The sequence below is a fragment of the Gastrolobium bilobum genome, unplaced genomic scaffold (genome assembly GCF_033153095.1).
Source record: "Gastrolobium bilobum isolate Gb01-03AN ecotype WA unplaced genomic scaffold, APGP_CSIRO_Gbil_v1 utg14484, whole genome shotgun sequence".
Lineage (NCBI taxonomy): Eukaryota > Viridiplantae > Streptophyta > Magnoliopsida > Fabales > Fabaceae > Gastrolobium > Gastrolobium bilobum.
The window spans coordinates 339,401-364,148 of record NW_026898077.1 but is presented as its reverse complement, the minus strand read 5'-3'; the positions used below and the strand labels follow the sequence as shown (position 1 = coordinate 364,148).

General features: G+C 33.8%; 1 protein-coding gene across 2 annotated transcripts; it reads left to right on the top strand.

Moving 5' to 3' along the window:
- The first annotated feature begins 13,070 nt into the window (after nucleotides 1-13,070).
- LOC133312703 (ubiquitin carboxyl-terminal hydrolase 5) lies at nucleotides 13,071-23,796 on the top strand. 2 transcript variants are annotated; one of them, XR_009751721.1, is made up of 14 exons: nucleotides 13,071-13,270; nucleotides 15,277-15,531; nucleotides 15,735-15,879; nucleotides 16,005-16,064; nucleotides 16,183-16,278; nucleotides 16,357-16,755; nucleotides 17,775-17,915; nucleotides 18,000-18,170; nucleotides 20,898-21,155; nucleotides 21,252-21,400; nucleotides 21,777-22,355; nucleotides 22,730-23,003; nucleotides 23,128-23,354; nucleotides 23,556-23,796. XR_009751721.1 is itself a non-coding variant. In XM_061513948.1 (13 exons), exons 1-13 carry the CDS (start codon nucleotides 13,134-13,136, stop codon nucleotides 23,269-23,271), a joined length of 2,808 nt encoding a protein of 935 aa, XP_061369932.1. In that variant the 5' UTR covers nucleotides 13,071-13,133; the 3' UTR covers nucleotides 23,272-23,415. The 2 variants fall into 2 exon arrangements, 1 of the variants encoding a protein (XP_061369932.1); XM_061513948.1 differs by lacking the exon at nucleotides 23,556-23,796 and having other exon boundaries at nucleotides 23,128-23,415.
- The last annotated feature ends 952 nt before the right edge of the window (nucleotides 23,797-24,748 follow it).

Here is a 24,748-nt window from a genome sequence, read left to right as displayed (position 1 = left end):
TGTGGTTAAGGTGATATTTGGTATTCATCCTAATAGTTTTAGTCTTTTAGATATCAGTTAATGGGATATTATCGAGACAAATTGTGTCATGTAACTCATAAAGAAGTGAGTGAGACCCATTAAGTAGAAGAAAGAAAAAAGAAATAAATGGATTCTATCTACTTTTTTGTATATTGCATGAGATAAACTATCTCATAACATAAGAAACAATATTCTCTCGGTTAGTATATGATTTTATAAAATAATTGTATCTTAGTTTTATATAATAGTTTTTTTTATGTTTCTTAATTTGATGATGTATTTTATATGCTTGCCAATTTCATGGATTGTAATTTTTTGTTTCTATAATTAATGGGGAAATCAAATATCATGTTACAGGATATTTGATTCTCGTCCTGCAGAGTAATCAAAATTTGTGCATCATTTTTTTTGTTTTTTTTTATAAAAATCGGTGGGGCTCATTTATATTGTGTCTGTTGCATGATATAAACTTCCTCATGTGACATATATTCATAAACCCTATAATTAATATTGTAAATATTAGATAAATGGAATGAGATTGCTCACGAATCTCTGAATGCATTCACAAATTCTTATAAACATAGTAATGGTATTAGCCAAAACTTTCAACCCCATGTCAATCTTCTAAGATGTTTGTTGTCATCGTTACCACAGAAAATGGCTGCACCTGTATCATTGCCAATCAAATCCAACAACTTTTCACCCTCACTCCTCTTGGTAAATATGGTGGTTGATATTTCCCCTTCTCACTCTTTTTCTTCTTGGATCATCAGTTCTAGTGCTACAAATTTACAAAACATATTTCTTTTACTCCTAATATATTTGATTCTCTTTCACATGTAATACTATTCTAACTATATCTTTACCAATTTCAGCTCATGTTATTCGTATTGGATTCATCACACTATTTTCTGGTTTTGTTCCTAATCGAATACCACTTGTTTTGACATTCAAATACAATTTGCTATCTATTAGTGTTGTGATCACGACAAGTGCATCGATCGTATAAGTATATCGGTCGTACAAGTAATAAAATAATAAATAATAAATTATTTCCACGAGGATTGAAGTACAAGTGTATCGTTATAATAATGTGAGATCTTTTGAAGTATAATGACCAAATTGAAAATATTATCAAATATAAGGACCAAAAATATATTATTCTTGATTCTTATACATGAAACATGGCATAAAATGTACCAAATATTAACGTATGGCACTCCTCCTCGCAAATTAGATTTGATATACCATGTCTGTTCTAATTTTTATATACCACGCCTATTCTAATTTCTCTTAAAAAAAATTTGGTAAACAATTTCTCTTAACTTTTTTCCTTCTCAAGTATCTCATACTTTCCAATTTCATTAATAATAAGTATAACGGGTGAATACCAATCACTAATACTACGAGAAAAATGGATTTTGTTGATGGTTCTAAACAATGTTTAGCAGCGATTTGAACCACCACTAAATATATTAGTAATGTTTATAAATTGCCATCAATCATGTACTCAATAATTTATTTAGCAACGATTTTTATTTTAAAAAGCATTTAGCTTTTAAATTGTCACTATTATTGTATTAAAGTATTAAATGATAACTTTAGAATTGTTTCCGAGATCTGAAACTGCTACTAAATTTTTTGAAATTTAAAATTATAAAGAGAAAAATAAAAGTCACGGTATCAAAAAGAAATATCATTGTTATACTTTAAGTTAAAAAAATGATATAGTGCATGGATCAGGTTTGGGGGTAACAGGTACAATTCTGAAGTAATTAAATCGAAAGCAAAGAAAACACATAACTCCTTCCTTGCTTTGGACAGATCTGATATTCACTTGTCTTATGCTGATGTAATGATTAGTTGGGCTCCACCTGAGATTAGTTGGGTGAAATTGAACACAGTTTCGAAAGGCAACCCGAGTTTCCCAGAAGGTCAATGGCTTGATGCATTCTCTTACGAGGTTGGACTCTACAATGCAATAATAGCTGAATTGTAGGGCATTCTTAAAGCTTTACAGTTGGCTTGGAATGGTGGTCGGAGAAATCTAATTGTTGAAAGTGATTCTGTTACTGTTATCACTTTGCTCAGCAAAAGCGATGTAATGATTTGGACAGATCTGATATTCACTTGTCTTATGCTGATGTAATGATTAGTTGGGCTCCACCTGAGATTAGTTGGGTGAAATTGAACACAGTTTCGAAAGGCAACCCGAGTTTCCCAGAAGGTCAATGGCTTGATGCATTCTCTTACGAGGTTGGACTCTACAATGCAATAATAGCTGAATTGTAGGGCATTCTTAAAGCTTTACAGTTGGCTTGGAATGGTGGTCGGAGAAATCTAATTGTTGAAAGTGATTCTGTTACTGTTATCACTTTGCTCAGCAAAAGCGATTATGCAGCCTGTGAGTCTCATTTGGTGACTCGGATACGGGCTTGGCTTTTAAGAAGTTAGTCGATGCGTCGGGTGCATATCTATAGAGAAGGCAACATTTGTGCTTATTGGCTGGCTAATCTTCCTCTTCAGTGTCCTGATCAGGAAGACTATTTGAGATTTCAATCTCCCCTTCAAGGAATTAGATGGTTATTTTTTTCTGATTTTAGCTCTGTTCATAGAAGGAGGAGAGTTTTGAATTAGTTTTTTATTTTATTTGTTTTGCTTTTTTGTGTTGGCCTTTGGCCTTTATTTCACAAAAAAATTAAAAAATCATGTATGTGTACCACGATATAAGAAAGATTGTTATTCTACTAAGTTAATGGGGATTGTTCCTCCTTTATTGTCTTGGCAACTGAGCATGCTGAGTATTAAATGCATAGGACTCCATGTCTTTTTTTTAAGATATTCCAATCGGTTTATCGCTTCGCGACTAGTCTGATTCAAGGTAGGTCCCGATATTAAGGCTTTAAATTCCTTCCAAAAATAGTACAGTAGAGAATCGAACACATGCTCACACCCCCACCTGCTCGGTTCTCTAACACCAACTGGGCTATCATTATTTGGTCATAAGACTCTATGTCTAAACAACAATCCAAATAAATGCAACCATCTCATTAAACGAAGAAGATTATGGAAGAAGAGATGATATGTTTACTCCATCTATATAACGAGATTAAATCAGAAAGAGAAAGGTTAGATAGTTTGTTTAGGAGTTCTGTTACTGGTCTCACATTGGTGCCTATACAGCTAATGTGGCTTTTATAAGGTCTTAGACACTTTCACCCTTTGAGCTAGTTGAAAGGGTGTCTCACATTAGTTGTATAGGCAACTAATGTGGGACTTGTAATATTACCATCCCCTTTAAGGGCCGACGTCCACGGCGGCTTTCACTCTATCGACATTGACTCAATGGTAACCATTTCTCTTTTGACGGCTTCACTTACCTATCAATATTCAGTACAACACCCCTTTGGGAGATATGACACCTTAATCCAGCCTATAGGTAACCCTTTCTGTGGCCTCACCACTGTTGTGTCTCGGAGCCCAGTAATTTTAAGTTCGGCCTCAGATTCAATTAGTCTGGCCTTCTTCTGGTCGGCCTACGGAAGCGACAGTGAACAATAACAACAAATCAAAAATATAGATAGGGAGGAAGAGAACACCAAGAATTTTAACAGGGAAAACCTCTTCGATGTGAAGAGTAAAAACTATATGACCAAATCCAGAAAATCATCCACTATGAATAATGAGATTTGTAAAAGATTCTCTTAACTCAATAACCAGAGGACTTGACCCTCTAAAGGATGGATATATTTACAAGTGCCTCACACAAGTGTTTCTCTCTGTAAAGGGGATAGAGAATCCTACTTTACAGGGTATTCTTCTTCTTCAGCGATGGCATTAGGTTTTTTCCTCAGAGAATCTTCATCTCTGACTTGCATTTTTCTTCCTTCTTCTTCAGCGATTGCATTAGATTTCTTCCTCAGAGAATCTTCATCTCTGACTTTCATTTTTCTCCAGCGCGTTTCTCTTTCTTTTTTTTTCTTTCTTCTTTTCACTCTTTTATCAGTATTCAGTACAACAACCTTTTGGGAGGTATGACACCTTAATCCAGCCTATAAATAGCCCTTTATGTGGTCTCAACTCTAAACATGAGCACCAATTGTTACGGACCTTGAGGTCATCACCTCAAAAGCTAGCTTAAAGGGTGAGAGTGTCCAAGACCTTATAAAGGCCACGTTAGTTGTATAGGCAACTAATGTGGGACTTGTAACAAATTCCTCCTGAGAGAAAGATAGATTATATACCTCTTCTGAGAAGAGAAGAACTTTGTGTATTACATCCTTGTGAGGGTGAAGAATTGTATAATCCTCTATTGAGATATTAAGGAAGAACTCTTGTAATCCTATTATTCATAAAGTGAAATATTTTTTTGCCTAGGTCCCGTGATTTGTACCTTTCAGCATTTGAAAGAGTTTTCCACATTATAAATCGATGAATTTTTTTTATCTTTCTCTCCATTTCATGCAAACTAGGCTAACCTATTAATAGGTTTCACTCCAAATGTCAAATTGCTTGAACTCGTCTTGAAGTTTTTATCTTGTTTCCGCACTAATCAAACAGACCTTATCCCAACATAAGTGGATTCAACAAACCAATATTTCTTTAGTTGCTTGAAAAAAAGATACAACAAGAATAGACTAATTGCATCATATTGGTTAAAATTAAAAAAAAAACTCAAATATAAGAGAAAAATAAATATGAATGATGAAAGAATATTGGCATTAGAAAACGTTAACAAAAAAAATTATATTATCATTTTTATATAAGTATTATTTTATAATACTTTAATATTTACAAAACAAGAAAAAGTTTATATAAAAAATTATAAAATATCTAAACCATGAAAGGTGGAAACTTTACATAACGCGAATAAACTTTGCATGGGAAGTTTTTTTGGAAGCGGTTAATGTAATAATTTTTTTGTGTTTAAGTCATTAGCAATGAATTTTTTTTAGGATTTGAATATTTTTATGTTAAAAATATTAAAGTGATGTTATGAAATAGAAGACATAAAAAGTTTAATAAATTATGATGCGTCTAGTTATAGTAGTTTTTGTATTTTTTTTATATAAAAACTAATATGGTAGTAAATAATATGAAATAATCTAAGATATGTTGGATGTTGTATTTAATAGAGGTGAGTTTTTCACCAACTATATTTTCATTAATAGTTGCCTTCGATTACTTTCTATAAAGTGAAAATGCTAGTCTTTATGTTGTATGATTAGTTGTTTGTTTGGGTGAGTTGTTTAAAAATAAATTTTAAACCAAACCTTTAATCTTTGAACTTATAAAAGTGATTTTGATTAAGATGTAAAAATCAATAGTTTTCAAGTGTAATAATTTTATTTCAACTTTGGAAATTAAGTTGGCAAACGATTACAACAATTATAAAGTTAAACACAATTTTAGTCCAACAAATTTATTGGAAGCCTAGTAAGTAATAATTTTGAATTATACTAGGTTTGTGTTGTCCATGACCCTTTTTTGTTTTGTTTTTAAATTTAGTGGGCTTATAGTCCAATTAGCTTTAGTTGCCCTAAGTTTAAAAGGAAAAAAAAGTGTAGTGTGTTGAATGTGAGCATCGCACAAGGGAGAAAGAAAACGGAGAGCAGGAGCGCCACTAAGAAGAAAGAAAAAGAAAGAAGGTTTCTCTAGTGAATTTAATGGTGAGATTTTGGTGGAATGAGATTAAATTTTAGGGGAGTGTTCGTGATATCTAATACTTCATATCCAATAGTCGCTTTGTGATTTGGAGATCTTTAGAGCTGCAAATTTATTTTCCCTTTTTGGAGCGTTATTAGTAACTTCCCTCTGTATTCTTACTCTTGATTTCCATCTTTGAGATGAAGTTATTTGATTCTTCTATTGTTATATATATAGAGAGAGAACACTTTATTTGTGCACACATTAAAATTATTTCATGATAGTGAAGATTTTGGTTGACTCCAATAAAGGTCTTGTCATTTTTTTCCCACATTGGGTTTTTGACGTTAAAAGACTTGTGTGCCATTTATTTCTATTGTTGTTATTAATTTGTTTTATGATTTGTTTGCTTCAATTTGCACTTGCTTTATTTGTTTATCCCTAGCAAAGTAGTTTCAAGAGTCTTAGTTCATAGTTGTGGGTGTTTGTGGTGGAAATTAATATGGAAGATAGTTCGAGCACCATTGTTATACTTAATGGATCAAATTCATTGATTTGGAAACTTATGATGGATGATTATTTAGTTTTCAAAGACTTATATGAGCTTGTTGAAGGTAATGTTAAGCGACTATCGAAGATGTTAGATGCATACTGGAAAAAATTGAATAGAAAAACAATTGACACAATTAGGCAGTCGTTGGATATCAATGTTTTTCATCATGTTCCAAATGAGACATCGACTAAAGAACTTTGGAAAAAGTTGACAACTCTTTATGAGAGGAAAATAGACGGGAACAAAGCATTCTTGATGAGAAAACTTACAAACTTGAAGTACAAGGATAATATCACTATCAGTGAAAATCTTAATGAGTATTAAAGTATAATGAATCAGTTGGCCACAATGAAGTTGACAGTTGAAGCTGAACTTCGAGCTTCTTTGTTGATAAACGCTTTACCAGATTCTTAAGAGACATTAGTGGTATATGTCAGTAATTTTTCTCCAGAGGGTAAACTATCAATGAGTATAGTTACCAATGCATTATTTAATGAAAAGAGCAAAAGAAAGTCTGTGGGTTCAAATGATGCACAAACACTTTCACAAAGAACAGAGGAAGGACCAAGGAGAAATTTTCAAAGGCCGCAGTCGAGGAAAGAGTCATGGAAAGTGACAGAACATATCAAAATCTAGGGAAATAGTCAAATGTTCCATTATGGCATAGAGGGGCATATTAAGAGGAATTGTCAGATTAGAAAAGAGAAAAAAAATGAATGTAGTAGCCAGAGGAAAGATGATGATATAAATACCACTATTGTAGCTTCTGATGAGGCATTGTTACTTTTTCCTTTTAGAAAGATTATTGTTTGGACATGTCAGATAACCAGATTGTGTGGGTGATTGATACATGAATTTATTATCATGTTACTCTCACTAAGGAGTCCTTCACTAGGTACAAGGAATGATACTTTAGAATGTGAAGATGTGTAATACTAGTTTCTACAACATTGTCGGGAAATCTTTGCATAACAACAAACATGGGTTATACGGTGACACTAGAAGGTGCATGACATGTTCCTGAGTTATGTCTCAATTTGATATCAGAGATTGGATGGAAAAGGTTTTGAGAGCACTTTTAGTAATGGAAAATGGAAGCTCACTAAGAGGTCTTTGGTGATTGTTAGAGGAGATGCTTGTTGCAATTTATACAAGAGCAAAGTGAAGATATGTCAAAGTGGATTGAATGCAGTAGATGATAATTCTTCACCTGATTTATGGCACAAAAGATTGGGACACATGAGTGAAAAAGGTCTGAAGGTACTGGAAAAGAAGTCTTTATTTTCATTTGCCAAATGTATGCGTTTAAATACATGTGATTACTGAATTATTGGTAAGCATCATAGAGTCTTATTTCAAAAGCATGATGATATGTTTTGGAGGCATAAATCCAATCTTGGGAAGGGACACAAATTCTGGTATAGTAGGTGACCTTGATTGTAATAAGTCTACCTTTATGTACTTGATTACTTTTGCAGGGGTAGCTATGTCTTGATAGTCGAAACTATAAAAATATGTTGCATTATCTACAACTGAGGTTGAGTATATCATCGCTACAAAAGTTGGAAAATAGATGATATGGATGAAAAGATTTACCTAAGACCTATATTTCAAGCAAGATGAATATGTGATCTACTGTGATAGTCAGGGTGACATTGACTTGAGTAAGAATTCACCTTATCATTCTTGCTTAAAGCATATTGACGTGAGATACCATAGCTATGTTAAGTAGTGGAGGATGAGTTGTTAAAGATTAAGAAAATCTACACTAACAAGAATGCCTCTGACATACTGACGAAAGTTATTACTAGAGAGGAGTTTGAGTTGTGCAAGGGGCTTGCATACATGGACTCCAAGAGAAGATTTAGATTGTGGCTTTCTTCCTCATGGTCAAGGAAGGGGAGATTTGTTAGATTCGCGACCCTTTTATGTTTTTGTTTTTTAGTTTGGTGGGAACATGCCCAATTAGCTTTAGTTGCCCTAAGTTTAAAAGAAAAAAAAAAGAATTGTATTGTGTGGAATGTGAGCGCCACACTTAAGAGAAAGAAAACAAAGAACAACAACACCACTGAGAATAAAGAAAAAGAAAGAAGAGAGAGAAAAGAAAGAAGATTTCTTTGCAAATCCAACGATGAGATTTTTTCATAATGAGCTCAAATTTTCGGGGAGTATTTGTGGTGTATGGTACTTCATATCCAATGGTCGCTTTGTGATTTGGAGGTATCTAGAGCTATAAATTTATTTCCCCCCTTTGGAGCGTTATCGGTAACTTCTTTCCTTATTCTTTCTCTTGGTTTCCATCTTTAAGATAATGTTATTTGATTCCTCTATTTTTATAGAGAGAAAGAGCCTTTTATTTGTATACCCCTTATTATCATTTGGTGATAGTGGAGATTTAGGTGGACACCGATAAAGGTTCCGTTATTTTATTTTTTTCACATTGAGTTTTTCACGTTCAAAGTCTTGTGTGCCATTTATTTCTGTTGCTATTCTTTATTTATTTTCTGAGTTGTTTACTTTAATTTTTACCTGATTTATTTCTTTAGCCTCCAACAATTTACAATTGTTGTGGTCATTATGTATTGGTTTGAAGTTGCTTTTTTTATACATGTGGAATAATAAAACATTTAACAAATTTATATTCTAGATAAGTCTACACTTATTACATCATCCATCAAAAGAGAAACATAGCCCTTGGGATGGACACTAAAGTGCTGGATGTTGCAGTCTTGATTGTGTGCATGTGTGGTAAGCCAATCAACCACTCTATTTCCTTATCAATAGGTGTGAGAAATATGAACACTCCAAGATATCAAGAGGAGTCGATGGATATGCTGGGTTTAGGGAGAAATGAGATGTTGTGGTTGGTACTTATGCAGAATGAGTTCCTTAGAAACCAAGGAGATCTCTCCCACCCATATATTCCTTTAACCTCATTCCCAAGCCAGATTGATACTAGTTGGGAAACTCCATAACTTTGCCATAAGTGTGTTTCTCAACCTACTTTTTTTGAAAATTCTATTGTCCACTTGTCAGAGTTGTTCCTTATTGCCCTATCGCCTCTTATCTGTTGTCCACACAATAGACTCAATTACATTCATTCACCTTCACCTTGTCCTCAGTTGGAGAAGTCTTATAGATAAGTTGTTCTATTCTTAGGTTGTCCAACAAGCCTCCTAATTTTAGTTGATATTTTGATGTTGTTTCGTTATCTTATAATATATGGATTAGTGCATGAGTGTATACTCAATTGAGCTTTTGTTCTCAAACACAAGCTTGTTTCTCTTTGACCAGACCAACCAATTCCAAAAAGGAGCGACTGACTTTCCCCTGCATTACTGTTACAGTTATTAATCAAGTTAGAATCCAGCCACTTTGTTGGAGATGTCATGAATAAAGGCTTACACTTTTCCTACTTAACAAGATTTTTAGATGGTTTAAGACTAGGTGCAATCTTGTACAACATGTAGACAATCTTCTATGTGAGAGAGACATTGAAGACATGATGTGTTATTTGTCTATCGTTTATAAATGAACTCTCCCTTTTTAGAAGCCAAAGAAAGTAACGTATTTGTTATTGTTCACCATTCTTGATTGATTTTGCTTCAGATTCAATAGGATCTCGTATGCAAACTTGATTAAAAATTTGTCACTTCTGGACCTATTTCATATTATTTGGTCCTATATATCTTAATCCCATGGGGCAGTAAATTATTGATTTGGAAGGTAGCTTCTTCTAGTATGAGGTGTTTAAATAGTGTCCAAGTCCAATCCCCATTTGATGTTGCACATGACGTTTTCCAGTGAATGAGCCTTTTTGGTATTTATTGTAGTGCATTATTAGCCAAACGAGCAAAGTTTGGCACCCATTTGTCAAACCAAAACAGAGTGTTATCATTATTCATTAAAAGAATCCTCAAGTGTTCTACGATGGTTGGCCAAGTCTTAACAATCCCCCTCCATAAGTAGTAAGTTTCTCTAATAGTTATGACATTTAGGATGTTTTGAGTCTGAATAATAATATATGATGTTTGAGGTGACTATGACAATGATTCGAATAAAAAATGTGTTTTGAGATATTTTCTTAAGGCTAAAAAATCATTCTGACTTTTCAGAAGAAAAAAAATTAAACATGTAAAAAATTAACATAATACTATGAGGTTGTTTTGTAGTTGTCATGTCGAATTTGGAGGACAAAACAATGTTCTCGTGTATAAGCATAGTTTTCACTGGTGAAAGTGTTTTTGGTAGTGTGGATATAATTTTTTGTTGAAAGTGTTTTTGGTAGTTTGGATATAATTTTTTGTCGTAGTGCTTGTTTCTCCCAATACGTTTGAATACTTGACAAAGAAGAAGGAAGAACCAATCCAATCTTTGGCGTTTCATCGTGATTAAGATTCTCTACTCAACTTTATTGTTAGCTCCGCTTCTTGTTCTTTTTTTTTATTGACAAAATTCTCTTTATCAAATTTAAAACATTACGTTCTTAGGACTCAAATTCAAAATTATTGTTTAAGCTCGAACTACCCTTTAGTAGCTGGGTCTCGAGACCATTTTGTTCTTCTAAATTAATGAAAATCAACATTAATGCACCACAAGCTCATTGATATTTAAACATTTTGAGGAGAACCTATCACAATCAGGAGCAAACTTTTGGTACACCTTGTGTATCGATTTTGGTATACCCGTTTACTAAAACGAGTAATTTTTTTTTCACTTTAACCTTTTTTTAATATTTTTCTCTATGTCCCTTCAAACTTTCCCTATTTAGTAAGCAAATGTATCAAATTCTGTACACTCGTAATATTAAAAATATATCCCTCAATCAGCCAAGGGAGGCTCTTTGACCTAAAAGGGATTTTTACCCCTTTAATGTACCAATTTGGTATTTGATTACTGATATTTACCAATATGGGTTGTTTAGTGTCGTGGGGGACCCCAGCGACACTGAGTTTCGCCCCCACCCCCTGTGACACTCACACGAGTGTGCCTAGTGGCACAATCTCATTAGTCCTGTTATTGTAAAACTTCGAAAGACTGTAACTTTTGACTCGGGTATCTAAATTAGATAATTTATTTTTATTTCATATAAATTTTTGAGATATACGCAATGACACCTCATTTGACATATTTTATCTTCCATAAATATATTTCAAATTTGCAACAATAATTCCACAATCACAAGAGCGTTTAGATTCAAATTCAAATTTGCAACAATAATTTTATCTGTTAGAGTTGCAGCAGCACCTCTGCTAAACAATAATTAATTTCAAATTTTGTTTTTGTGAAGAAAACAAAACTAACAAAAAAAGTTAGAGCAAAAATAAAGTGTCATTACGTAGATCTCAAAAAGTTATGTAAAATGAAAAAATCATCTGATTTAGATACTTGAATAAAAAGTTATTGCCTTCCGAAATCTTACTATATCGGAAATAATGAGATTGTGCCACTTGGCACAATCGTGAAAGTGTCGCGGGGGAGGGGGCGACACTCCGTGTCACTGCCTATAATATCATAAATCAAATACCAATTGGGATATTAAAAATTTAAAAGCCCTCCGTTGGTGAGCCAGCCAAGGGAACTATTCCTGTTCGAGTTACACATTTTGCTGCTTTTTTTTTTACACGCTTTTTCGGAGTTCGATGCGATTTTGTTATATTTTGTTGAAGGCATTATTCATAGGGTTATGTTTATCTCATTTTACATGAGATAAACAACTCTCCTACACACACAAAAAGGGGTTGGGTCCCACCATTCTTTTTTCTCTCTCTTCTTACCTGTGGGTTCCATTTATACTTTTATTTCTATAACATGAGGTAATTTTTTTCCTACAACATAAAAAAATATATCTTTTATTCATATGATGCAGTTTATCGTTTTACATATGGAAGAGAGCTCCCCATTGATATTTTTTTTAATGTTTTTCAGTAATTTTTTTGAAATAATATAATTTTTTTAGCATTTTTTTTAAAGTGATTTGACAATTTATTTATGAAAAATATATTTATTATATTATATAAGATAAGGCATTAATAACTCTCTGGTTGCTACAGATCAAAAAATTTGTAGCAACACTTACTTCCACAGGATCCGGTTCCGTATACTATTTTTTTTTGTTAATTTCAAGATCCGGCTCCGTATCCTACTATAATATATTTGCTGCAAGTTTTTCCATCAGCAGTGACAGCAGAAACGAGGAACCTATAAGATAAATAATCTCATATAATAAGTCCCATATGTTTTTTTGTTTCATGAGATGATCTGAAAAACTATATCTCCTTTGACCTTTGTTTATATGTTAATACTATCATATGTTTAAATACAAGATTTTATCTCAAAATTAAATGGGATAGGATATTGTGACACTCAAATAATGTTACGCACAAAGTTACGACCATATCTTAACCGTTGATTTCCGCCAATCAACGGTTGTCATTTTTTATATCAAACTCACTAATTAATTATTAATTCACAATAAATAATAACCGTTGATTGACGAAAATCAACGGTTAAGATGTGATCGTAACATTATGCGTAACATTATTTGTGTGTCACAGTCCTATCCCCAATTAAATAGAGAGTAAATAATTATCCCTTGGTCGCATGGGTAAGTACCCTAATATCTATACAATTTTGATGAAAATAAATTTGCAAGGGTAAGTGGGCATAAAAAATAGCGCGATTGTGTGGAACTCCTTGGGACCGAGGTGAAACCCCTCAGCTAATTACTTTGAACGCAGGCAGTAGAAGACATGCTTTTGTACTTCTAGACATCGGAGATTCTTCCATTGTTCTGTTTTTTTGTTTGTTTGTTTTTTCCTCTGAAACTTGATTTGTTCAAACCAAAAAAAAAAAAAAAAAAGGGAAAAGAAGAAGAAACAGGAATTTGGATTGAGTAGAGAGAGAGAGGAAGATGACAGAGGTGTCGATGTGTATCAGCAGCAGCTCTGAGCTCAGCCCAGATGAAGAGAGGATCATGATCAGAGACATTGCTCTTTCTGCTCAAGCTAGCAGTAAAGAAGGAGACACCTTCTTCTTAATCACCCAGAGGTTTTTCCTTCTTTCCTTACCCTCAAAATCCTCCCTTTTGTAACTGGGTATCAAAGTCAGACCCAAAGTTCACACCTTTTTTATTTTTTTGATTAGATTACATCAAATTTTTCATTCTCTTGAGAAAATAGGATATACCCAGAATTTGTTCAGATGTTTTTTTTTGCCCAGAATTGTCGTGACCGGAATTTTGCTTTATTTTGTTCTCATTTGAGATGAAATTTTTGGGAGATGGTGGATGAATTTTAGGTAAATATTGCTATAATGATAGACTGGTTTAATCTGATAGATAATAATGATGCCTTGATTATGACTGCACAATGCTCATAACCCTCAATCCCTTTTCATTTTTTCTTTTGGGAGGGTGGTTTTTTTTTTTTTTTTGGTGGGGGGGAAGCAAGTTTGCTTCATTGTTTGGTAGAACAATCTTGTGCCATGTCCTGGGTGGGTTCTTTTCAACCAAGATAATTTTACTCAGGTGTAAGTGTAACTGCTGCAGCCATTGTCTAACAATGAACTAGCTTGGTGTTCAGTTGTTTTTGTTAGAAAGCTGCAGTTTGGGTAATTGACAATGGTATAGTTTTGCTGTGTTGTTTGAACCTTTTACTATGACGCTGCGCTATCTTACGAGTAAATACTGTATATTACTTTGTTTGGGGGAAGGTTATTGAGCTCGAACGTTATGCATCCTGATATTAGGAGGTATAGGGTCTAAAGAATGAATTCTTTGCTGCTAATTGTGCAGACTTCTTCGAGATTCTATGGTTGCATTGTTTCCTTGACTTGCATTTTGTCTGGATTATTATAATTTGAAGTTTATGTTTTTATTCAGTTGTTTAATACATTTAGTTTCAACCTTTTTGTATCTTTCATTTGGGTTCATCTACCACCGACCCCAATTAATTTGAGATAAAGGTGTTGTTGATGTTGATGTTGTTGATGTTTAATACATTTAGTGTTTGTTTTATTAGTATTTAGTATTATCTCTTTCTATTCTTTTGAAAATCTTACTGGTTTTTGTTTCCATGCCGGGTTGGGGTGGCAACCAATGTTATCAAAATTGAGATCTTAAGTAGGATAGGGAGGGGTGGTAGGTTCGTAAATTGTAAAATTGACACAGATCATAAATCCTACTACCTAAGATATAAAATTATATTTAGTCATATTTATATGCATGCAAAATAACATATGTCGAACTCATAACATAATATAAAAGTCATAACATAAGTCAAGTAAGATAAGTCATAGCATATAGAGTTGACAATGCATAAAAACAAAACATCAGAGGAAAGAAAAGAGTTAAACATCTCTAATTTACATAAAGTCATTCAAGTTAAAATTATCAATGGCTATGTCCTCTTCCACTTCTCCTCTAACAAGTTCATCAACGCAATCTGGAATGTCCAAGTCATTTAAGTTAATAGGTTCCCGTTCTTCAACTTCATTCAAGTCTTCATTCGGAGCATCCAAATCAAAGTGGTCTACTTCTACATCTTCCAAATCTTCTTTGTTTTCCACAATCCAATCATCATCTGATGGAAGATAAGTACTGCACGCTGCCACAAAATGTTGGTCTCATCTATAAACCAAATCATGACAAATTGCTCCAAGTATGAGTCTCTCCTTCCAAGGTTCATCTAGAACTGCGAACGAGATATTCCAAAGGAAAGGAGCTGCTTGACTATGTAAAAGCAATTCAATTTGATCCTCTGTCCCAAACAAAATACAGATTTGCACATAACATGTCTCGTTGGAAAAAGAGCTGTGTGCATAAAATATCAGCCCCTTTCTTCATATGTTTGTTGATGAGGAGTCCAAAAAAGACAGAATTTTTATCATTAACAATAACCTAACTTAGTCTTGAAATACAATGCATACTACTTCTTAGTTCTTACTTTTATCTATATTTTGTGGTTATAGACTAACTGGTCTAGTTTGAATGACATCACACAAATATGCAATTATACTAGATAAGAAGGAAATTGTTTCTGATAGTTTTAATGCAGATGGTGGCAACATTGGATTGAATATGTAAACCAAGATCAGACGAACAATTCATACGATGGATCTTCCTTCTCAGAACATTGTGATCTGGCCAATTCAAGTGCTTTAAAGAGGCCAGCTGGTATTGATAATTCTGATTTGATAGATGATGCAGTGTCAGAGGACTCTACTACGGTTATTGAGATTCATGATACTCTTTTAGAAGGCCGTGACTATGTATTACTTCCCCAAGAAGTTTGGAACCAATTATTTACTTGGTGAGAATGCATGATTGCTAGATAGGTCATCTATGGTTCATCTAAAATGTGAAAAGTGCATATTATCTTTATGGTTTTTCTTTTTAGATTTCTTGATTTTCTCGGTTTTTTAAGAAATTTACAAATAGATACTAACTTATAGATGATGAAATCTTTAACTGGGCTTTAATGTGAGCTGCCTGATTTTTTTCCTGCTCAACTAGGTATGGTGGTGGACCTACATTGGCAAGGAAAGTTATTAGTTCAGGCCTTTCCCAGACAGAATTGACAGTAGAGGTGTATCCTTTACGGCTTCAATTACTTGTGTTGCCAAAAAATGATCGTTCCTCTATAAGAATAAGCAAGAAGGTATAATATGAGAGAAAGTAATGAATCATGATAAATGTATCTTTAACATTTCTTGCTGTTCCTTTACAAGTGTAATTCAGTTTATACATGCTATATCTACCTTAGAGTTGAGATGTTTTGGGCAGGAAACCATTGGACAGCTTCACAGAAAAGCTTGTGAAATATTTGATCTTCAGTCGGACCAAGTAAAGACTTCATGATTACTTCTTGAAATTCTAATTTTTTTAACCTGTTTTTTCTATTTCTTTCACTCTCCACCCGCCCCCCTTGGCGCGTAGTAACAAAAAGCTGCCTCCATTGTAGGTGTGTATTTGGGATTACTATGCCCGTCGGAAGCATGCCTTGATGAATGACATGGACCAAACTCTTGATGATGCCAATTTACAAATGGATCAGGATGTGAGTCTTACCAAATTTTATGTATATATTACATTTTTAGAATCTTGTTTTCTTTTGATTATGATAACATTCATACAGATTCTCGTTGAGGTCCTTAACAATACAAATGGCACAACTTCTGCTCAAGAAAATGGATCTGCACCAAGGGAAGTAAGTTCTGTTCTTGTGGAGCCTCCAAAATCAAGCTTATCAATTGCTGGTGGTTTGTCTGCTAGCAAGGGTGGTAGAGGCTACAGTACGGAGCTTTCTTCGTCTCAGAACCTCAATTCTCCAGTCAGAGATGTAGAAAACCCTTATGGAACCAGTGGTGTCACCACAAGAGGTTCATTCGGTGGTCTCACTGGATTGCTGAATCTTGGCAATACCTGTTTCATGAATAGTGCAATACAGTGCCTTGTTCATACACCAGAATTTGCTAGGTACTTCAGGGAGGACTATCATCGAGAGATAAATTGGCAAAATCCATTGGGCATGGTTGTAAGTATTATCTAAAAATCAGTAAGCATGAACTTATTTCCTTTTCTCTCCATATTTTTTTATCTGGCTAACCTCTAGAGCAAGAACTTGGTTTAGAGATAAAAAATTGTTTCTAAATTTCATTAAATATATGATATATAATATTAGGTTTTTCATGAGCCACCTATCCCAAAAACTTAAGCTTTCGGGTGAAGGCACATGAATAGTTTTATATTCAACATGCTTCCTCATGCAAGAGTCATATGGGCTTGAAGTGTGAATAATGTACGGGCTCACCTACTTTTTGCTTAATTCCAACTTTTTTATTTAGAAAAATGTGGGTGGTAATGATTGAACTCTAGATTACTTGGTCATAGAGGCTCTAATGCCATGTCATGATTCAACTATTCTAAAAGCTTAAACTTTAGGGTGAAGGCAGGTTTTATTTTTAACAAAGCTTAAGTTCACTTTTGATCCATCCAATTGGTTTAAATTTGAATAATGTCATCCTCCTAGTTGTTCAAATTGAAATCTAGAGTGCAAAAATATTTAACTTTTTTTCTAAAAGTAGGAGGTCCAGAAGGGTAATAAAGCCTAAAATTTAATCTATGGTCATGAAGTTGGTTTTTAAGATCTTTATCGTAAATGCTCCATTTTGTTCACTATGGGTTATATTTCTTTTTTAAATAAAACAATATTTGAGTAGTCTGTGCTTGTGGTAGCATTTGTATGGAAAAACATCATCTTCATTTAGCTTGATAGCATTTGTAAGAGAGTTATTATCTTGGGTTATAGAATCACTTTGTCCTCTGTTACGATCCTACTCCAAGGTATGGGACTTGGAATCCTACATCAGTTATATGGGTGACTAATGTGGGGTTTCTCAAGGTTCGTATCATCCTCATATTGCTTGAATGCCTGTTTCATTATTGTGCCATCCTTCAATGACTTGATTTGGTTGGGGAATGATTTTTAGTCAACCACATGATAACTGTTATAATTACAAGTTATTGTTCTGAATGGAAGTTACCACTATGTAGGGTGAACTAGCCGTAGCATTTGGTGATTTGCTTCGAAAACTATGGGCACCTGGCCGAACACCAATTGCTCCTCGGCCTTTTAAAGCAAAGCTTGCTCGCTTTGCACCTCAGTTCAGTGGGCACAATCAGCATGATTCTCAGGTTCACTTGTTGGCTGAAATGTTTTCCCCGCTGTTTAATTTCCATGGTGTAATATGTAATAACATTCGTTTATTACTTTACCAGGAGCTTTTGGCATTTCTGCTGGATGGTCTCCATGAAGACTTGAATCGTGTAAAGCACAAACCATATATAAAGTCTCGTGATGCTGATGGTCGACCTGATGAAGAAGTAGCTGATGAGTATTGGGCAAATCATATTGCTCGTAATGATTCCATAATTGTTGATGTGTGCCAGGTGAGTCAAATGAATAATTAGTAAATTTTGATATTGTTGAATATCAACCTTTCAGATTCAACTTTAACTTGCGTGGTGAACTGGAAATGTTGCATAGAATGTCATTTGAATAAATATTAACATAAATGATTAACCCAGTCTGTCTAAATATGATGTTTAACCGAAGTTTTCGGTTTCCAGTAATCAAGATGTTTCAGTATGTGAATACTGCTGTATGTGGGGTATTACAGTTATGATATTGTTGCTTGTTAAAATTATAGGAATTTGGGTAGTAAAGGAAGAAAAGAGAGAATGAAGACTGAATAATCTGAAATTGATTATTATTTGATATAAAGGATGTGTTATAAAAGAGAAAGTAATACCCTTATGGCCTTATTTATACCAGTAGTAGACTCCTAATTCTAATTAAATAAAGAAACAAATATTGAAATATATGAAATTCAGAAACCAATCGTAAGATATCATTTAAGATACTCTAAACTATTATAAGTTATAATTATGATATTATGAGATATCTTCCACATATTCTAACTTGCTAACTTATATTTTCATTCAATGGGTAAATTTCTTATATCTCGAGACCACATACACTTTCTTTTCTTGATGTAGATTTTCCATCATGTTTTGCTTTCTTATATTACTTAGTATATTTCAATTGAGCCTTGATCTCAAATTTGGATATGGCTGCTTGAATAATTGTTTACTGTGACTCTTCTTTTGTCGCTCAATCCTATATTCTATTAACCCTTTTGTATCTGTATATTTGTTTGTTACTTCTACATATGATTTAGGGTCTCATTCTATCCATTGAGATGAGTCCGCATAATATTCTGATAATTCTGTTCTTAGGTGTCTACACGTTTATGTTCTCTGTCACCTTTCCTTCTGTTTCTGATTTATACAGCTCCTAATATTTCCTAATTCCTACAGTGAGTGGTAAACAACAGCCTTGGTCCTCTAAAGTAGCATTATAAGGATCTTTTTGGGTCTACTATCTACATTCTGTAGGCTATTGTGCTGTAGACATTCTGAAAGAATGTTAATATTTTCGTATGGTAAAAAAGTGATAAAATTGGTTTGAATTGCTGGGAATCTTATGTCTACTATTCTGTCTGTCTGGTAGATTTGTAACAGCTTCTTTTATGTCATTTCATGAGTTTTGAGTAGAGTAAACTGAGAATAGCCGCATGCCATTGTGCAGTGTGCTCTGTTGTCTGTACCATTGGTGCATGTTTTGGGATGAAGCAACGTTTTTGGCCTCTTTCGTGATTCTCTGCATCTCTTTGGCATTTTTTATGACATAGGATTGAGTACAATGCATATTAGAATCCATGTAGCTGCCCCTCTCTGGGGAAGTAATACTTGGTTGTTGTATTTTGTACGAGGATTTCTTATATTCAACTGACATTTTACTTTGCTGGTTTTATTGCTTTTCCTATTCTATAAAAAATAAAGATTGGATTGCACAATTTATTAGTAAAATGTTTGGTAAAATTATTGAGAATCTGTTCCAAGTATCCAAAATTGTGAAACAGGTGTCATAAAATTTAAATGAATAAGGTTTTGAATAGGTAAAATATATTTTTTGTAGTTTAAAAATAAGAAATGCCGCGGGTGGGCTCTGTTAAGAAAATTTGCTTTCCATTTTTTCCACCATAAATGTAAGTTTCCCCCTCGAATTACCTTTTCTACAAATTGTTTTAGAGGCTGTGTTGAGCTACCAATTTAGCAGCTTGATAATCATCACTTTGATTTGTGTCCTACCAAATCAGGAGTGATGGGGCAATGAGAAGTTGGAAAGGCTTTGTTTGATTTCTGTACAAGAGAACAGTTTTCTGTTTCCTACAACTAAAACACAAAACAAAACATTTTTTATATCTGATTGTGTTGAATACTTATTCTCCACAATTTGTTTTTACTATAGAAAAGCAAGAATATATTTTAGTTGCTTTTGTTTTCTTATTCTTGTTTTCATGGATTCTCTACTCTCATTTCAAACCACTGCAATCGTCGCCATCATTGCTAAACCCACTGCCACCTGCCACCATCACTGCCACCGGAGTGTCCTAAAGCTTTTAAAACTATTTCAAAACAAAACTCATCAAATAGGTTTTTTGATATTTCTGTTCTGTAAAATAATTCTAAGAAACAATTCTATGAACGATTTTCAAAAACATAAAAATAAGAACAGAAGCAAACAAGGCCTTTGTTTCTGAATGTGGTGGGATAACAATAGAAAATTTGATGATTCCAATTTGGTTCGTTAAAGGGTTTAAGCTTTATGGATTGTTTTTGTTTGAAATGATAAAAATGAAATTCCGGGAAAAAAATGTAGGATTACGATGATTTTACTGGGAAAAATGTGGGATTACATTATTATTTTGACTATTGTCGTTCTTCCTCTTAGGAGCATAGTGAACTTTTCGCGAAAAGAACTGTAGTTTATCCAATGGGAGGGGTGTTTATATGATTAGAGACATCATTTTTTCTGACTACGTGTGTGATTTTATACTCTACAATACATATTTGACTTATAGCTTACTCAGTCTTACGCCAGAAACTTTAATTAAGAAAATGTTCAATGATGCCACTGTTTGTCCATGATTTAAACTTTGGTCTCTTGATTATCAGTCAGAAATTGTTTGTGTATGATATCTGTTCACATTTTATATGTTCCTAATCAAGTTCACCTAAAACATATATTTCTGATGATTTTTCATTTCATAGGGGCAATACAAGTCGACTTTGGTTTGTCCAGTGTGCAATAAAGTCTCTGTCACATTTGATCCTTTTATGTACCTTTCCCTGCCACTCCAATCCACCACCAGTAGAACCATGACAGTGACAGTTTTTACTTGTGATGGAACTGCCCTGCCATCTCCTTGTACTGTAACTGTGCCTAAGCAGGGACGATGCAGAGATCTTATCCAGGCACTTAGCAATGCTTGCTCATTGAAGCATAATGAGAAGCTATTGCTGGTGGAGGTGTGTACCATACTAGAATAAAAGTTAAATAGATGTATTGGAATTATAGCGTAAATTTTATTCTAATCGGGTGTTATATTAATATGCTATTCACAGATACAAAACCATTTGATTCATAGATTTTTTGAAGATCCCCTTCAATTGTTGTCCACAATCAAAGATGATGACCATCTTGCTGTTTACAAGATTCCAAAGATAGACAAAAACACAAAGTATCTCCAGTTGATACATCGCCGTAGAGAGCAGTATGTGCTTTTTCCATTTAGATGTTATGCTTACAGTAATTATGTTTGCCAAAGAATTCAGTCTGGTTTGTCTTAAAATAGTAAATATAGTGATGCTTACTCTTGTTACACCACTATTTTTCTTTTACTAATAAGGGGATTCAGGGAAAACAGTCTATGTCGTGGTTAATAACTATAATGCAGTATTTTCTAGGGTTGATTTGATTTGACCGTGTTCTTTGTTTGATCTGGACCCATTAAAATTTAAATGGCAGAGTCACTTGGCTGTGGTATCATATGTCATCCCGGCCTTGAAACATCATAGTGGCATAATTTTGTATGTTGTCATGTTGTTTGCTAAACTGCTTTCTGATATATTGTTGTAATTTTTTCTTAGGAATAGTGACTCACAGACAATATCAGGATGGAAACCATATGGAACACCTATTGTTTCATTGATCTCATGTGATGATGCAATCACAAGAGGTGATATACAAGTAATAGTTAATCGTATGCTCTCTCCTCTGCTGAGGAAAGGTGGCAATGTAGAAAAGGCTGCTACTTCTGAAACGAGCATCCCAAAAGCAACATCTGACCAATGTAGTGTCACTGCGTCTGGTGACGCATGTGCTGCCAACATGGTGTCAAATTCAGTAAATAAGGTGAGTACCAATTTGAAGGCACCACCAATACCAACATTACCTCTTTTGTTGGTAGATGATAGTAATGCTTGCATTGATCTTTCAATGGGAGAGGAGAAAGTTGTTAAACTGTCTCCATCATCAACAACAGTTCTTGTGTATATGGATTGGTCTCAGAAGCTTCTGGAGAAGTATGATACTCATCCACTTGAGACTTTGCCAGAAGTTTTAAAATATGGGCCTGTAACCAAGAAAGCTCGTACTGAACCTCTCTCCTTGTACACCTGCTTGGAAGCTTTTCTGCGTGAAGAACCTCTGGTGCCTGAAGATATGTGGTTAGTCCGTCCTCCAATTCACTTATGCCATAAATGCTACTCTCATTTCATATCTTTATTTCTAATGCTTGGCAAATATTCAAATTGAATATGGATTAATAATTGTGCTTGTGATTCCCTAAAAAATTTACTACTTTCTACAATAAATTGTCTTCATACCAATTCAACCTTAGAATAAAGGATTTACATTTTGAACTTTTACACGCTTTTCTTGTTAGATCTTGTAATGCTAAAAAATCTCACGACAAGGACTAAAAATGTATAACTGCTGCTAAAAAAGAAAACTTTTCTCCATTTACATATGTCAAAGAGAGAATGGGCAATACTTGAATGTCAATTGCTAATATTATTTTATGTATCTAAATCTGATATAGGTACTGTCCCAAATGCAAAGAGAGACGACAAGCAAGCAAAAAGCTTGATTTGTGGAGACTCCCAGAGGTTTTGGTCATTCATTTAAAGAGGTTCTCATACAGTAGGTCCATGAAGCATAAACTAGAGACTTTTGTTAACTTTCCTATACATGATTTTGATTTAACAAACTACATAGCCAACAAAAACAACTCTCGCCGCCAACTGTATGAACTGTATGCCCTTACAAACCATTATGGTAGCATGGGTAGTGGGCATTACACTGCACATATTAAGGTAAGAAGATGATAAATTTCAATCCTTTGAAGTCGATTTGATTATTTCTGTCTAGGGTTCAGCATCTAGAATGTTCTTCCTTTTAGCAACATTGCAGCCTGACTGATATTTTCCCAATATGCAGATTTTAGAAGAAAACAGGTGGTACAATTTTGATGACAGCCACATATCACCCATAAGTGAAGATGAGGTTAACACAGCTGCTGCATATGTTCTATTTTACCGGAGGGTGAAGACTGATGATGCAACTGTTAGCAATGGGGTTTAGTCTTTCATTTTGGGCATTTTATGCATAAAGTAGATGTAAAGAACATATCTGGTTATTCCCAGAAATTTTCTATCAAAAGCTAGGTGAGCATTATTAGGTGTGTGTCTCAATTTAGAGATTTTTTATTTAATATGGAAAAGCAAAAGCCTGTTGATATGAGATTTGTCAATGAAATAATTATAGATGTACTTTTTTTCCTTTCCCTATCTATTCTTTCTTTGTTTTTGGAGTTTCTTTTGGGGCAGGGAAGGTGGGAAATTGAATTTGACTTCCTTTGGTTTCAGAAACAAGTGGAAATCAACTTGTTTACTGTGTTCTCCTGCTCAAATTACTTGCACCTGTTGGTAAACCTGAAACTGCTCACAATGCAAGGCTATTTGAACATACTAGCAACTTTGCGTCGGCATGCAATTTTTATCTGGAAAAAGTGTAATCGATTTTTTTTTTTTTTAAATATTGAATCTTATAACTGGAATATTCAGCATTCTGCTTTCCTATATTGTAGAATCAATGTGATGATAAGCACATGTATCTAGGGTTCGTTTGGATGGACTTTTTTCTCCTTCAAAAGCTGCTTTTTTTCTTAAAAAAAAGCACTTATCAGTTTTAGTTCATTTGGATATCTGCTTTTAAAAAAAGCAAAAGTCACAAAAAAAGTCAAAAATCTACTTTTTTCAGAAGCTAAAAATTTTAACTTCTTAAAAAAGCAGAAGTTAAAAGTCAAATATTTTTTTTAAAAAATAAATATTTTTTTAAAATATAAATAGCTTTAACTTTTGTAAAAAAGACTTTTAAAATAAAGAAGAGATAAAAGTTACTTATTTTAAAAGTTAAAAGAAACGGGCTCCTAATGGTATGAGGTTGTTGCAGTTTAACCAATGAGTTTTGAGTATGTATTTGTGTTAAAAACTTGGTAAAAATTGCTTTAGTGCTCTTGTAGTCCCATCAAGCTTGACCGGATCAGTTAATTAATCGATCAATTGATGAATAATTTAAAATAAAAATAAAAATCAATGTGATATAGCTAAATTCAATGATAGGTGAAACTACTATAATGAAGTTAGTGGCAAGCAGCATGAATATAAACAAGGAGTGGTGGTGGGGTAGGGTATACATTTGAGTGTCCAGCAATGATGGTGCATATTCAGGAGTTGTATATATAGTGTTACAGATCTAAAAATGTTTAATTTGCTTTCAATTTATTTGGAGTAAGAACTTATATGCAAATTGCAAAATAGTGCTAGATATTTTGGAAATTTTATGTTGGCATGAAATCTGTCACATCAAGGACAGCTTGTAATTGTAACATTCAACAACTGCGACCGCAAACGTTTAACTCAGCTCGGTTTTGATAACCAATTCATCAATCGCAGCTACAAGTAAATTTCTTCCCTAAGGAATTCACCAATCTTGATCAATACAAGTGAAACGCCCGAGAATTTACCATGTTATGAAGTGGAGCATCACCATTATCAGC

What these genes read in the sequence shown, in the direction of transcription:
- LOC133312703 (XM_061513948.1), top strand. Translation starts at nt 13,134, where the DNA reads ATGACAGAGGTGTCGATGTGTATCAGCAGCAGCTCTGAGCTCAGCCCA. An exon ending in CTATAAGAATAAGCAAGAAG is followed by an intron (nt 15,880 to 16,004) that starts GTATAATATGAG and finishes TGTTTTGGGCAG; the next exon opens with GAAACCATTGGACAGCTTCA. An exon ending in ACAATCAGCATGATTCTCAG is followed by an intron (nt 17,916 to 17,999) that starts GTTCACTTGTTG and finishes TTACTTTACCAG; the next exon opens with GAGCTTTTGGCATTTCTGCT.